The 17,572-nt window shown below is 35.3% G+C and overlaps 1 protein-coding gene across 13 annotated transcripts in view; it reads right to left on the bottom strand.

Moving 5' to 3' along the window:
• LOC136837493 (uncharacterized) overlaps positions 1-17,572 on the bottom strand; it is a 1,465,013-nt gene that overhangs the window by 344,483 nt on the left and 1,102,958 nt on the right. For all 13 annotated transcript variants that reach the window (XM_067102285.1, XM_067102289.1, XM_067102292.1 and 10 more), the window contains one exon: positions 4,389-4,591. In XM_067102285.1, coding sequence (XP_066958386.1) covers positions 4,389-4,591 — 203 coding nt within the window. The remainder of the gene's footprint in view (positions 1-4,388; positions 4,592-17,572) is intronic.

Genomic DNA, 17,572 nt, shown 5'->3' with positions numbered 1-17,572 from the left:
ATATATATATATATATATATATATATATACATACATATATATATATATATATATATATATATATATATATATATATATATATATATATATATATATATATATAGAGAGAGAGAGAGAGAGAGAGAGAGAGAGAGAGAGAGAGAGAGAGAGAGAGAGAGAGAGAGAGAGAGAGAGAGAGAAGAGAGAGAGAGAGAGAGAGAGAGAGAGAGAGAGAGAGAAATACGATCCATTTCATCCATACATCAAAATTATTTTAAGCCAGCACACACAGCAAAGCTAAAATTACATTGTAACTATTGTTGAAAGTAAAAGGTAAACATAGCGATGAGGTCACAAAAATTTGAGGAATATCTTTATAACAAAATCCCCGAGAATATAAAACTCATTACTGAAGGGCTAGTCCCTTTTTATTATGGAATTCTGCTGAAAGAAAAATTCCCGTTATATTGAAATAATAAAACTCCTGGCTGCGTGATTACACTCGTTAAGGCCATTGGAACCAAGTCGTGGAACCTATAACCCTTTCATTTCTCCTTTTCAAACTTCTGTTTTGCTTTGGGCCTTTCAATCACAATGAACACTTGGGTGGCTTTTGTACAGAACAATTACTGTTGACATTCATATATGACTGATCATACAGTAATGCGAAAACAAGAGGTCAACTGTTTGAAAACTAACTGTTGCCAAATAAATGTTCTAAGATAACGTGAACATCAGTGTTCTGATATAAATAGACGTTTTACAAAATTTTGTTTTTTCCAGTTCTGCTAGAATCCTGATTCACAACAAGTCCAGATTCAATAGTAAGTGATTATAATTTAGCTGAGCTTAAAGTTTTCAGTTGATTTCAGATGGCACAACAACGAAGGTTACCCATCACATTTTGTCCTTCTGAAATGCGAAAAAACCCATCAGCGTTTTGTCCTTATAAAATGCGAAAAAATGTAAGCGTTATAAACTTCATTCTAAAAAAAGCCACAAAATGTAACGCTTTCTACTTCTGCTTTTCTCTCTACAACTCACAGCTGTCCTGACATTGTCTGACCAACATGTCACCCACGGGAATAACCCTAAAGCTGCATGTACTAACTAACAATAATCTAAAAAGCTAGTTGAAAACTATATAATATATCATTAGAAAATAAAGAAAATACGCATCAGGCCAAACAAAGCCATGCCTCGCTAATGGAACCGTTTTCTTGTCAGTTTCGAGTAAAACTGAAGTTGTTATCTTTAACTGTGTATTGCTTGGCTGGAGCTATAACATATATGACTCGAATGTAAATTATACATCGAGAGAGAGAGAGAGAGAGAGAGAGAGAGAGAGAGAGAGAGAGAGAGAGAGAGAGAGAGAGAGAGAGAGCCAAGATTCATTTTGAGGTAATCCTAATGGGAAAATAAGGAAATAACAAATGAGCATTCATATAGGCCACGTGAAATTAAAAAAATTGCTCAGGGGAGAGAGAGAGAGAGAGAGAGAGAGAGAGAGAGAGAGAGAGAGAGAGAGAGGAGAGAAAAGAATAAATGAAACAATGGACTAAAATGGCATCAGGAGAGTTAATAATGGAATTGTAAATGGAAGAGGATCAGTAATCTACCTTATCTGTACATTATATTATATATATATATATATATATATATATATATATATATATATATATATATATATATATATATATATATATATAATACACTAAACACGCACACACATATAATGTATATTTATACATTCAAACAGTACACATTATTTATTAGGAACCTCTGAAAACCTCTAATAAAACATACTGATCCTTTTCTTCCATTTACACAACATTCCATTATTAGCGGAAGTTCTTGGCCAGTGTGAATAATCCTAAAGGGTTCACAGAAAGAAATTTTAGTGGGGGAATCTTTACATAAAAACCTGGAACGACATAAACTGGAACTACCGTCGACATCCACAAAAATACTGAAAATTTTCAAGTGACTGTGTTCTAGAAATTAGCATAATTTTTAGTATCCAATATGATCTGAATATTACTGAGCAATGTAATTTAGGATTGCTAGTAAATATCCTCTACCTTTCAAGCAGATGGGGAAATGACAATGAAGGTACGATAAGTACAATCCAGTGAAGAATTGCAAAAGAGATTCACTGACCTATGGCTAATCTTGATGTTAATTATAAAGGCCAAAAGCGAATTCTGCCAAGTCCACATTAAGCGGGACATTGGTGGTTCACGCTACACTGCCTTAATTACTTAGGTTAATTTGGCAATGTGACTTAAAATTCACTAATGTTGCAATATTTACGTCCTCGACAAAAAAAATATTATGGACATGAACAATGCCCTTAGAGAGAGAGAGAGAGAGAGAGAGAGAGAGAGAGAGAGAGAGAGAGAGAGAGAGAGAGAGAGAGAGAGAGAGAGAGAGCTGGGGGGGTGGGGGTGGGGAAAGGGTACAGACAATTTCGCAACCAATCATTTGGTAGAAAAATGGGAATTTAATCCCTCCGAATTCTGCAATCCAAATACCTCACAGAAGTGCAGCAGCGTTCATCCAATCTTTCGAATACAGGTTTAAATCGCGGATGTGACGTCACAGAAGTTATGCCCCGGCACCGGTTCGTGATTCCAAAGAAAACTGGAATGCAATGTCGCAAGCAGGGTTTAACAAGGAATACCTTGAAGGACTGGGGATTACCTAATCCCTCAGGGGAGCGAACCAGGATGTATACCAGGGGGTGAGGAGAGGGTTAGGAGGGATGATTAGCCAGTGCCACCCCGTTAAAATCCAAAGGGGGTGAGGGAGGGGGGTGAGGGGAAGAGATCGTGGGAGGGAGGGAGGGAGGAGGGTCAGCTAGCTGCCAACAGAGGGGAGTGGAGATGGGGAGGTAGGGTGGCTCTCGACACAGCAACTTGAATTATTGATTCCTTTTTTTTCCCCTCGTGTCATTTCCACACAATATACAAGATCGGTGTTTACTGAGCCTCAACGGCAGCCCTCCCCCTCATTTCTCTCTATTCCACCCTTTCTGCCCCCTTCCTACCCCCACCTTCCCCTACCAACTCGATTACCCATCCTCTCATTCTAAACAAACCTTTCTTTTGTCAGCATCACACCTCTTAAATGCTCATGTGATTCGTGCATACGAAAAATTGCTGGGAGGGCGGGGGGAGGGTAGGGGGGTAGGGGAGGATAGGAAAAGAGGGGATTAAAATGGGAAGAGGATTTGAATAATGTGGATTCGGGCGAGCCTCTTGAAAGGCGGAAAAAATGAAGGGGAAAAGCGATGAATAAATGTATTTGAAGAGGAGGGATATTAAAGAGAAGGGTCGCAGGATGCCTGGAGGTGGGGGGGGGGTGCAGGATGGAAATATTGTTCTACAAATCTGAAGGGAAAACGAATATCTGGAATTTTGATGGAAAACCCAGTGGGATCAAGAGCACAATGCAGGACGCGCCTGCCTTTCCCCTAGATTTTTCGGGAAACGGGGAAAAATAACAAACCAATAAGGAGCTCAGAGCAAAACCCCGTTATGTGGCACCATCACAGTTAAAACAATATGAAACATATTGATGGAATATTCAGCGTTTTGGCACCAGATTGAAAACGACGTACAAAGCACGAGATGGAAATGCATGGGTTGAAAATGTTATTTGCAGCGATATTGGAAAAATTATTGAACAATTTTATTTGTATGTATATATATATATATATATATATATATATATATATATATATATATATATATATACATTATACATATATACATATAATGTATATATATATACATTATATATATATATATATATATATATATATATATATATATATACATATATATATATATATATATATATATATATATATATATATATATATATATATATATATATATATATATATATATATATATATATATACGACGAGAAGTTAATTTTACAAACAATTAAGACAATAGTATATGATTATTAAATATAATACACCAAGATAAAATGAAGGTAGGGAGTTTCTCTCTACCTTTATCATCTCATTCCGATAATCAGATTAATAAAAACAACACCTACAATAAAAATTATTTACAAGCTGGTTGTTATCGTCATCACCATTGTAATTCAGTGCACTTATGATAAAAATTACGGGTTATTCGTTTCTAAATAACACCGAGTAACTACTGTGTACTCACGATAACAATTACGAAAGTTATTCGTTTCTAAACAACACAGAGCAACTATTGTGTACTCAACATAAACATTACTAAAGTTATTCTTTTCTAAATAATGCCGAGTAACTACATTTCTCGACAACATCGGGAGTCTTGGTACGAGATAGACCTGGAAAATAAGTATGTACGTTTGTACGAGATAGACCTGGAAAATAAGTATGTACGTATGTAAGTACTCACCCCCTTTGGCAGTGCAAGTGATGTTGAGTGTCCCTCCTTCGGCGATGGGGGACAGGACCGGTGGCACTGGCTGGCCCTCGCCATCCGTGATGATGAGCGAATCTACGGGTGCCACGACCCGCAGTTCGGCTCCTACCGTCCTCGACTGGGCTCTCATGAAGTCTACGCGACATCTGTATATCCCTCGGTCGCTGATGGAAAGCCTGTTGGGGAAGAGGGGCAAAGCTTAATGAGTTTTCCTGAGGTTTGTGATCGTGAGACAGTGGTCGAGCCTAATGAAAAATATATTTATGAAAGAGGGCTTAACTCACCTGTAATAGAGAATATTTGATTGGCAACTAAACTGGAAACAAAATCATTAATCAACATTCTATTCTACCAAACAAATATATATATATATATATATATATATATATATATATATATATATATATATTATACCAAACAGATAATATATATATATATATATATATATATATATATATATATATATATATATATATATAAAGTATTCTAAACGATTAATCAGAAATGACTTGCATTTTAAAAACTCAGATAAGCCCAAAGCTGTTCTAAAATAAAAACAATGAAAGAATGAGCGAATTTAGCTTTCAATATATGTAAAAATGGACAGATTACATTGATGATAAAGCCCTGAACAAACGTAAAATAAATATCTTAAATTAAAAAAAAGTCACTGATACACAAGAAAGTAACTGGAATAAAATAAACAATAAAGGTTTAAAATGCTCATGGAAACGTGAAACATAAAATCAAACATAAATCAGCTTAATGTTGAATGAAACATTATTTATTAACTAAATTTAAATATTATATTTACATAAGTATTCAGATTACGGAGACAATGTAAGGATAGCAGCTATCGAGATATATGCGTACAAACTGCTCAGGCTATCTCTTGAAGTTGCGAAAAGGTTTGATTAATCTTTATGGGAAATGAAGCTGGTTATTCACAACCTCAATTAACAATAATCAAATCGAAAACAGTGTTGCTTTAAGTCGGCTACTGCTCTTAAGGCCCAAATTCACAAGTCAACTGAACTGGTCTGACCAATCCTGAACATGGATGGACCCTCTGCCTTCTTTACCATTCCCTGAAATGTTTAACCTGCCCTCTTTTTCCAGGGGCACGTCTGTCATCACCTCGGGCGTAAATCCATTAGCACCCTTTTCATGCGAGGCGGATCTCGTTTCATCTCTACACCATACAGCGCATTTCGGATACAAACCCCATTATGCACGAGGAAGGGAACGTGCAAGCCTGCCCTGTGATTTGGTCTCTCGTTTCTTTCCATGGACGTCGCCTTCAGGGTTCTTTCGCCCTTCCTTCCATACCACCTTCTGAGTCATTATGGATCCTATCAAGTGTTTGCAGACTTTAATCAGATGTGTCTGTATGTATGTATGGTTCTGAACGTGGATAAATGTATAAAGCGTTGTCCTTATGTATAAATGTACAAACAGTTGTCCTTATATGTACACAAGCATGCATAACTGTACGGATGTGTTAGTATGCATCTGTTTTTGAACGTTTGTCGGCATATGTATGTAAACATACATCTTCTTCTTCTTCTTCTTCGTTTTAACGTGCTTTATCCCATTTTTATATGGGGTAAGCACGATGCCTTCTTTTTGAAGGACTCTGATTTGGCGTTGGGGTAGGCCGTAGCCTCGATCGGCTGCCCTGCCTGACATCGCTTAGACCCCGGTAACGAATGTGTACATGTATCGTACCAAATCCCCAGCTCCCGGTTAGGTCTGTTATGTTTTTAGAAGATGTTGGAGTGGCTTTGTTTATGTGTGTATTAGTCTGTAACACCCATTTGCTTTCAGCAAACCTATCCGTTGATTACATACGTAATCCCGGGGTGTCTACACGGATAGCAAAGTGTCCGCCTCTCTGACCGGTCGGCTGCGGATTTGAACCCGCGCCACAGACCTCTAAGAAGTCCTAGGCTGCAGCTCTACCGACCGAGCCATCGAGGCTCTGTATGTAAACATACATATAAGAGTGTACGTGCAAATGTGTGACATTTATGTTTGCATGCACATGAGAATCAATGAAAGTCCACATTTAAGTGTAAATGTAAATATATGACATAACGAACGTTTGTTATTTACGTATGCATGCAAAATGCATGTCTTTAGGTATCTAAGTGTTTGCAAACAAAATTAGGACAAGAGCGAACATGGATGCCAATGTATGCACGCGAAGAGAGAGAGAGAGAGAGAGAGAGAGAGAGAGAGAGAGAGAGAGAGAGAGAGAGAGAGAGAGAGAGAGAGAGAGAATATTCACACATTTTTCTTTAAAGTACGAAAACTTTGTGACGTACAATGCAATGCTGCTCGAGTCGCAATACTGAGGCGTATGTCATTCATAAAATCGACAACGACTAACAGTCACTCAGAATGAGCCATGTCCACTCATTACCAAACCTCCAACTGTTCCCTGCCAATAACTTTAGTTTCAGTAACGACATACAGACATTAATCGATACCAGTACGAAAATGAAGTTTATATTAGCACAAAGTAACCACTCGAGACGTAAAAAACACAAGCATTTTTATAACTTTCCCCTGTAATAAATTGTGTGAACTTGACATTTTAATAATGACTAAGTATTAGTAACCTTTTTACGGTTAATTAGTGAGAATAACATTTTAACTATATAAATAAACATTGTTTTAACGAGAGCATTGATTTGAGCACAGACACAAATGACAGTCATGCAAACACCTAATTCTTCAGTTATTTTTCTTCCCATCCACCAAAAATTCAGTGTTATTGTCATTTAGTTTCAGCTGCTTGAATGTCATCCATCCCTTAACCCTGATAAGAACATTATCTAAGTTTCTTGTTCGTGCTCCCGATGTCGTACTGAGAAATAACATTGGATGTCAATTGCCAATAGCTTGAAATTTACCATTTATCACTGTATTACGCTTGAGAATCCAATGAATATGTGTGTGTGTGTGTGTGTGTGTGTGTGTGTGTGTGTGTGTGTGTGTGTGTGTGTGTGTGTGTGTGTATGTGTGTAAGATGAATATGAGTTTCCAATCTGAACGCAGTACTTACTGTCATGCAAGTCTTCTTCCAAATATTAAAAGGCTTTGTCAGACTTTGTCAATAATTCCAATGGGTCGTAAACCATTTAAAAGCAGTTCATACACAACTATGACAAAAACCGCATTAACAAAAGCCACCATTTGCATCAGATCTCTTACAAAAGAGCGTACAGCAGTCCCTGTAGAATATAATTGTCTCTACAATGACTGATTATCCAGTAAAGCCTTTACTCTTTTCAAGAGTCACTTATTCTACCAGGTCTGTAGGAACTTAGATTTTGATGATCATGTGCACCTTTCAGAACTGGTTGAATAATAGTCATTTTCTTAGATGAAACTTACTCTCATAAACACTTGGGTTAATAACTTTCACCATTACATCAGTAAGGACTGGAAAATTTTCCGCTACATCAAATTCAGTTATAGGCCTCGGATCGATTGTAGAGTTCGTTTTCTTTCCCTTTAAAATACCTAATAACATAATTTCGTTATTAATTTCAGTACTAATGTAATCTTATTCAGTATATCAAGAAAAATATCAGACAGTTGTTGACCACAAAAACCATGAATTATCTTTTCCACTTGACACTGCCAGTGAAACCATCAAAACACCGATGTAATTTATTCTTATCCATTACAGCTTTTCGGAATCGGATTTTCTAATTATAATATTCGGATGCCTCCCTTCTTATCAAGTAGCCGTAACTGTTCATTCCCATTCTGCATTCTTTCTATGCAACTTCTGTCATTAACCTTCGCCATTCGACCTATGCACATCTTATTTCCTTCTTTAGTTTCAAAATCTCATCATTGAACTAAGGTAACATGTACTAAACTATTACACATTTTTCCATCAACGGACATGCTATCATACTTTTATTCGCCAGTTTATGAATATTCACAAGACAATTTACTCACTCTGCTGTTAATACATGTAAGCTGCCATGATCACAGAGAATATTTATATTTTCATTTATTTTCTGATTCACTTCAATAATGAAAACATGAAGAGAGAAATTTGGGTATAATCCTGCAACTTATTTTCTTTATTACATTGTTTCTCACTGAAAGTATTCTAAATTTTACCAACTTTTTGCACAAGCGGAATAAGGCAAAAAAGACAAGGTATCAAACACTGGGAGAATTCGAGAAATTGCAAAGCTTTGGATGCGGAAATTAGAATAGCAGCCATTACTGATCATGGATATAACTGTCAAGGTCTTGGTAATGGAACACTGTAAATTAGAGGGTTCGGTAATGAGGTCACTTAAAACAAGATCTAATATATCACCAGTCGAGGTTGTTGCACAAAAAAAAAAAAAAATACCATTAACCAACTGATGTGATTCCAATAACTCATTAGGACTGCATCATGACTTTCCATGTCATCCATCCCAGTCCCCCCCTATATATACAGGCTTTTATCGATTCCACCTCAGTCATTTCCAGAAGTATACCAAATTCTTTTATTATACCAAATTTCTTTACTAAATCATTTACCCTGTAAATAACAATAAAAAAAAAGATTCTCTGATCCAAGTATTTAAGTTTACTTCAATATATTCAAAATCACTTACCAGAGACCTCTTGAGAATTTTAAAATGGGAACGGGTGCTGAGGGCAAAAACAGCCCACCACCTCCTCCCATCCTACCCATCTCTCTCGGAATATGAAAAAAAGTGTGAGTAAGAAGGGTCGTTTAAGCTATCTTAGAGGTATCAGCGTCACTAAGCCACGTGTCAGCGATAGCTTACATATCAGAAGTTTTCTCATAATTCAACTCTCTAATTTGCAGTTTCATTACCAAGACCTTGACATTTACGTCCACGATCAATATTAGATGCTATTCTAATTTCCCCATCCAAAGCTCTGCCTATATTGCGACCACACCCAGTGTTCCGTGTCTTGTGTTTTCCGTCTCATACATCTCATACACTTGACCTCATTTGAAATGCAATCTTTGCATCTTTTTTGTATATAATTACCAGCACAGTTACTGCAGACTCTATTAGTATTGTGGAAACTGCATCCATCCTGAAAGTAGAAACAGGTCACTGCATGCTAACTTAAACGATCTGTTTCTTTTCGTAACCTACCTTTGTCACCATTACCATCAGTAGCATTTCAAATTTCAGGAGCACGTTTCAGAATCATGGGGCAGTCCCATCTGCAGCAAGCTTCACAAATAATACGCCTATCTTCTTCAAATCGGGGACTGACTGCAGGTAACAGATTTGTCAACTAAGGAATCAGGAACATCATCTTCCTCACAGTAAACATTAATAACTCTTATTTGTTGTTTCAGTCTCCCGATCTTTATGGTTTCAGCACCTTCCGCCAGGTGAGGAGGTAACCCCGGTCGCTGTTGCTAATTTTGCGAAACAGCAAAATTAACAACATTACTGTTATAAGTATGCCTGGTATCGCAACTGGAATATCTTTAAGGGCAACAGCAACATTATTTTTCTTCTCAATGAGTTTGCCTGAAGTCTGTGTAGATCTAATTACTCGTAAATTCTGCGCCTTGGTTTTGTCTCCATAACTTCATTCTTTATATTAGGAGATGTCACGTTCTTCATTGCAAGTTCTATTAATCCCAGCCTAGTGGGATTATCAATCTTGAAGTAAACGATCTGGAAAAAAATTCACTGTCATCATTTGTTTCATCCCGCATACTCTGAGTTCAGCAATATTTGTGCCTCGTTCACAATCAGGCTATCTCATAAATCACTTTCCTCACTCATCACAAGTATTTCAATTCGTATTACTTTGCATTCATTCACTAAAGAGTGCGCTCTATCGGAACATTTAAGGCAGAGCCACTTCCTTCTGATATCGTCGTCATTGCTGCCATAATGATAAACACATATCCTCTGGTACCGCTCATTACATTCTCATCCTATTCAATACTTATCTTTTCCTCTATCAGACTGGCATTTGGGATAAAACAGCGTTCCCTTTTGCTACCCATAATGCAGTATCACTGACATATGTATTTCCCCACTATGTTTTATTCCTTGTACAACACACACATGGTTTGCTGAATATGCATGAGCATTAAGTCAGGCACATCCGCTCACTACTGGTCTATTTCTAAAGGGTCCAATTAAAGACAAATTAGTGAACCGGTACCGAAATGGCACATTAGCAAAAGCCAAAAGTGCAGTTTGTCTGTTGTACCTTCAACAGCAGACACTTCACAAGAAGTCCATTGCCCTCTGTCAGAATATCAACATGGCGATTTCAATTCGTATTCACAAGTTAGGTTAATGATTTACAAACTATGTAAAGCAGTGCAAGTACGCACAGGATAAACAAAAGAAGTTATGGCGGGGATATGGTTAACGTCTATGTATTTCCCATGGTAATATATATATATATATATATATATAAAAAGTACTTGCAAAAGCAAAGGTAGCCAAATGTAGCATTTTCCATAAGAAACATTGTAAAACTGAGTCTATGTACATGCAACTACAGGATATCCGATGTGTGTGTGTGTGTGTGTGTGTGTGTATTCGTCTGTGTCCCAGTGATGAACATCATCATCTTTAAATCCTTGTTGATCTATGGCTTGCTCTAGTAGTGAAAAAACTAATCTTCTCTCACTGATCCTGATCCACGTAATTCAATCCTCTCCGATCGCCGTTACTTAACTACAGGTCTTGCTTTCTGGAAAACTAGTATGGCAAGATCTGCAAGAAACCTTAGTTAATTACAGGTCTCGCTTTCTGGAAAACTAGTATGGCAAGATCTGCAAGAGACCTTAGTTAATTACAGGTCTTGCTTTCTGGAAAACTAGTATGGCAAGATCTGCAAGAAACTTAGTTAATTACAGGTCTTGCTTTCTGGAAAACTAGTATGGCAAGATCTGCAAGAAACCTAGTTAATTACAGGTCTCGCTTTCTGGAAAACTAGTATGGCAAGATCTGCAAGAAACCTCAGTTAATTACAGGTCTCGCTTTCTGGAAAACTAGTATGGCAAGGTCTGCAAGAAACCTTAGTTAATTACAGGTCTTGCTTTCTGGAAAACTCGTATGGCGAGATCTGCAAGAAACCTCAGTTAATTACAGGTCTTGCTTTCTGGAAAACCAGTAAAACAAGATCTGTAAGAAACCTGTCACATATTACTGTTGTACAAGCAACACTTCTGTAAACATGTTTCTACTTTTTAATTAACGGATGTGCATCTGTTGTTGTGCAATGCATATTTTCTTATTTTCTGATTCCCTGTATCATTCCTCAGGATTTTGTAAGCCTCACGTCAAGTCAAATGATTTTAAAGTTTATAACAACATCGTCCATGAAGTAAAAAAAAAAAACTACGAAAAACTAAAACAGAAAGGTGAAAACACCGGCCACAAATTAATTAACGTCGAAGCAAGTTTTAAATTCCAACAAAAACTGTTTTAGAGAAAAGCTACGTGGATGAATCTCAAAAAAGAATTTGCCTCGTACTCCAGGAAAATGGTTTAGACATAACTGACAGTCGCTGATCGCTTCCGAAAAATGAAATAAAATAAAACAAAAGATGGAGACATGCTGCTTCAAAGCCGATAAAATCTTTTTTAAACTATATTGTCTCCAGTGCAAGTACACATGTATGCATGTACTGTGACAAATTCATCTAGTCAAACATATGTTGTTCATTTTGTTTTGAAGTATAAAACCCCCCTTTTTGAAGTATATTAAAATACACGAAAGTATGCACTCATTTGTTGGAATCACAATAGTGTGAAATGCGACAAATTCTGTTCTTTGAAAAGCATGTACATTACCTATAATACTTTATACATGACTACGCAACTGCAACAAAGTATACTTGCACACATAAAATAGAAAGACATAATCTTGAAACAGAAATTCTTTATAAATATTATGCAAGCCCCTGCGATGGAATACAAAGAAAACGTCCGACATGCAAAGAAATATTGCTGTGAAAACCAAAGATAGTTTGTCGTAAAAACTATAAACTTTCGTAAATGAACATGAAAATGTTCATGCAGAAGGTCAGACACACAAACCAAATTTAGAGATTGAAATTGAAAAACGCCGTCGAAAGAAATTGATAGACACATAAGCAAATAAAACAACTTTGCTTTCCCAAAAATTCTTTTCTGTTTATATCATATAAAAACAAAGCAAACGAATATTTGCTTACTTTTCAGTTCCAGCCGATTAGAACAGTTTATCAAAAAAGAATGTACAAATAGCGCGAGGGATTTCCAAAGAGTAAATGTTGAGTGTGTTTGGATTAAATACGTGAAAAGAAAAGAAATAAATAAGTGGTATGCTCGCTTATATAAACGACATACATACAGAACGAGTGCCAACAAACAAACAATCAAACAAGTACCCATCACACAAACATGCACGCGCGCACACACACACATATATATATATATGTATAGTATATATATATATATATATATATATATATATATATATATATATATATATATATATATATATATATATAATATATATATGTATACATATGTATACATACTATACATACATTATATACATTATATTGTATATATATATATATATATATATATATATATAATATAATATATATATATAATATATACCAGGTGTTTTGAAATTAGAGCGCCCCCCCTCCACAGAACAAATGGAAAGTTATGAAGTTTTCTGCTATAGCCTATCTACAAGTACATTATTTTAAGTTTCTATTATGCTATTTTTCATTTTACATTTCTTGTATTTTCAGACTGAGTGACGGAGTTAGATACAGCCATAGCTAACGACTCGGAGGAAATCAGAGAGGCCAGGGATGCTGGCACATCCTTCATTTCACGTTCCTGGATAGCTAAATACATTAAAAGAGATGAATCCTTTGTTAAAAGAAACTGGAACAAAAATCCATATGACTGTCATCGCGAAAAGAGTGAGAATCTTGGAAGGCCTGAAGTCCTTTCTCAGGAGTCAAAAGACATCATAGCTGAGGCAGTGGGTAGACCAAGAAAGTCTTTACATAAATTGGCGCTTGAACTAGAAACAAAAAGGGGAAAGAAGAGAAGTTATAGTGCTGTATATCGTGAGTTGAAAAAAACTGGTATCAACCCATTTCGTGTTGTCAGCAAGACCAACATCACTCAGCAACAGAGAGAAGACCGTGCATGGTTTTGTGGTTCATTTCTTAAAGATTGGGATGAAGCTGACTTTCTCCATGTTGCCGCATCAGATGAATTCTTCATTTACACAGTTAGGAAGCCAAATCATAAAATTGACATCATTTGGGCTGCAAAGTTGGATGATATCAGCGATGATGTGCGCTATTGCCAAGTTGTGAAATTTCCTAAATGTTTGGGAATTTTTCTCCGTTTCACAGCCAAACGGTTAATGTGGATCATCAAAGAAAAAGGACAATCATGGAATGGCGAATACTTCAGAGAAACTGTGCTTACTCTTGGAGTATTTCCTTTCCTCAAAGATCCTGAAAATATGTTATCTGTTGAAGAAGTCACATTTTTGCATGATAAGGCACCATGTTTCAAGGATCTTCAAACACAGGAGCTGCTTCGAAACAGTGGTATTGATTTCTTTTCGTCAAGTGAATTTCCAGGTAGCTCCCCTGACCTTAATGTGTGTGAGAACATTGGTAGTATCTTACGGGATTGTGCTGAAGCGTGCACAGTGAACTATGATGGTATACCAAGCCTCGACGACCTACAAAGAGAGGTGACCAAAGTGCTCAGGGAAATGGAGTCTGAGTCTCAGCTTTTTTTGCGATTTGCTGAAACCATACCCCTCAAGAGTGCAGGCTGTGGTACAGGCAGATGGAGGCCACACAAAATATTAAATACTCAGAGAGAAACTTAAATAAATACCTGTTCTGAATTACTTTTGTTTTTGTCCATATCAATTTTAGTTTACGCTGTAGAGGCGGGGGGGGGGGGGCTCTAATTTCGAAACACCCTGTATATGAATTTGTTATTTATACTCTTGTCAGTTGTTTATTTTTGCAAATATTACGCCACAAATATCGTTTTAATTCCCTACACCTTAGGAAAAACTTACTCCCATGGGGATTATATTTCATGTGCTTCTGCGCCGGCTAGGATTTGAGCCATAGCCAATTCAGAAACAACAATAAATGTACGCAGAGAAAAGTAATAACAAAGATAAAGTATCTAGTATACCGACAAAGATTATCTATAATTCATTGATGTAATAATTACTCAATTAAACTACTATTTCCATTATTCGAAAGGGACGCTGAGTGGATGGTATGAATATACTGCTCATTACAAACAAATTCCTCTTCAGCAATAATTAGCGAAAACATGAAAAGAAATTGGTTAATACTGCAATTATTATCACCACCAAATTAATTAATATTACGAAAAAAAGATACACTATATTTGATTATGAATAATTAAACAACCTCGTGGTTTACTGGACTAAATCCGTGTTCCTGTCGATTAAATAACGCTATCATTACCTCCCTTTAATCCTCTTTGAAAAGTGGCTGTGGCGATAATCCCATTTTTGTCCAAATATAAGCAAACGACCCCAGCTCCCAGATATGACTCGCTTATGGCACCGTTCCGTTTAAACTGAAATAAAATCTGCATATTTTTACGCGTTGACTCTAAACAGTCGACAGCAAAAGGATTAGAAATATGATAAAACGAACAGTCTAAATCCCCAACAACAACTCTGATGAAAATGTTGTATGTATGCGTACAGCGCATTGCGGCAAATGGAAGCAAGTTAGAATCTGTTTACAACGAACTGACCATCATAACACAAACAGGGCACGACAACAGTGTTAAAGCAAAACTGTCCGAGGTACCTTAAAGGGGAGATTATTTGCAAGACCAAATGTTCTTGATACAAAATGAAAAACGTATCCAGCGATTCCAATGGTCTATCCACGGAAATACGCAGATATATATATAACAGATATGTTTAATAGTTATGTTCCACAACGTTTCTTGCAGCACTGTTCGGATCAAAAATACATTTCAAAGCTATAAAAATGCACTCTCTCACTCATACACATACACACACATATATATAAATACATATAAAATAGCTCCCACAACCTAGTCATCAGCAGTGTGTTGCTTGGGGCTAGTAGCCTTATATAACCGACAAAAAACATAAGCAAAGCAAAGACCCGAAAGATTAACAACCTCTGGAGCCATTTCCGCTTACAGAAAAAGTCGTATGATGGAAATATATACAAGTGATATTACATATATATATATATATATATATATATATATATATATATATATATATATATATAAATATATATATAGCTATATAATAATAATATATTTATATTATCTGCATATATATATATGTTATATATATGACTTCTTGTTTTAGTAAGATCAAGAAGAAATACATGTTACAAAACATAGTGTCTGTCTAGCATTCGTCAATCAGTAGTTGGATCCAGAACATTTTTGAAATGTACATTTGTGAAAAGGTGAGAAATATAGACATATCTAATATGATATATACAGTAGCATATATTGTACAAAAGCAGATTACAAAGTTGTTGCTTTTCGGTTACTAACAATTATTTTGAGAAGGCCACTCGCTCTTATCCACATGGCTGTCGATACAGCCAGATAACTGAATAGGTCAAAGGCAAATGGTGGATTATCAAAACAATGCATTTTCGGGAATCAACACCCTGTCGCTTTTGGGGCAAAAAAAGGGAACAATAGGAAAATTTATATTATATATATATATATATATATATATATATATATATATATATATATATATATATATATAATATATTCTTTAGTTATCTATATGTTATGTTATCATGACTTCTTGTTTTTTATATATCCAGAATGAAATGTAAGGTGAGAAAGAGAGACACTTGATACTTAGCTACAAGAATATATAATACATCGATTATATACTATATATATTTATATATATATAATATATATATATATATATATATATATATATATATATATATATATATATATAACATACTATTATATATAAGATATATATATATACATATTATATATGTATATATATATATATATATATATATATATATATATATATATATATATATATATATATATATGTGTGTGTGTGTGTGTGTGTGTGTGTGTGTGTGTGTGTGTGAAGTAAGATCCAAGATGAAATACATGTTACAAAACATAGTGAAATAAAAATATAAATGCACAAAGCTTATAGCATTCGTCAATCAGTAGTTGGACGACAGCTATAAGCTTTGACCATATACATTTTTGATACACTATGTTTTGTAACGTTCTTCACATTTGTGAAAAGAACGATACAGTACTTTTATATTTCATAATATATATATATATATATATATATATATATATATATATATATATATATAATATATATATATATATAATATCTAATATATATATATACAGTATACATATATTGTACAAAAGCAGATTATTCCAAAGTTGTTGCTTTTCGGTTACTAACAATTATTTTGAGATGAGGCCACTGGCTCACGCTCTTATCCACATGGCTGTCGACTACAGCCAGCACCAATTCCACTGAATAGGTCAACAGGCACAATGGTGGATTATCAAAACAACCTGAAACGTTTCCCCCTCCCGGGAATCAACCCTGTACCCTGTCGCTTTTGGGGCAAGAGTAAGGAACAATAGGAAAAGAAGCTTCTTTTAATGCATGTATATATATATATATATATATATATATATATATATATATATATATATATATATATATATATATATATATGTGTGTGTGTGTGTGTGTGTGTGTGTGTGTGTGTGTGTAAATTGTAATACCCACAGTGCCCTGTTGACTTTCTGGATACTATACGCTTGTGTTACTACGAGCGTATCCACAAAGTGCGAAGAATTCGAGAAGTTAAGACGGCATTGTGGCTATTACAATTACATACGTATCTGTAAAAGTGACCAACAGATTCTATATATATATATATATATATATATATATATATATATATATATATATATATATATATATATATTATATAATATAATATATATAATGTGTGAGTATGTACATACTCTGTGTATCGGCACTCATATAAAAAATATTTGTACCTGTAG

This window comes from Macrobrachium rosenbergii, chromosome 59, assembly GCF_040412425.1.
Source record: "Macrobrachium rosenbergii isolate ZJJX-2024 chromosome 59, ASM4041242v1, whole genome shotgun sequence".
Classification (NCBI taxonomy): Eukaryota; Metazoa; Arthropoda; class Malacostraca; order Decapoda; family Palaemonidae; genus Macrobrachium; species Macrobrachium rosenbergii.
The sequence above is the reverse complement of the archived record's forward strand: the minus strand, read 5'-3'. Positions and strand labels throughout refer to the sequence as shown.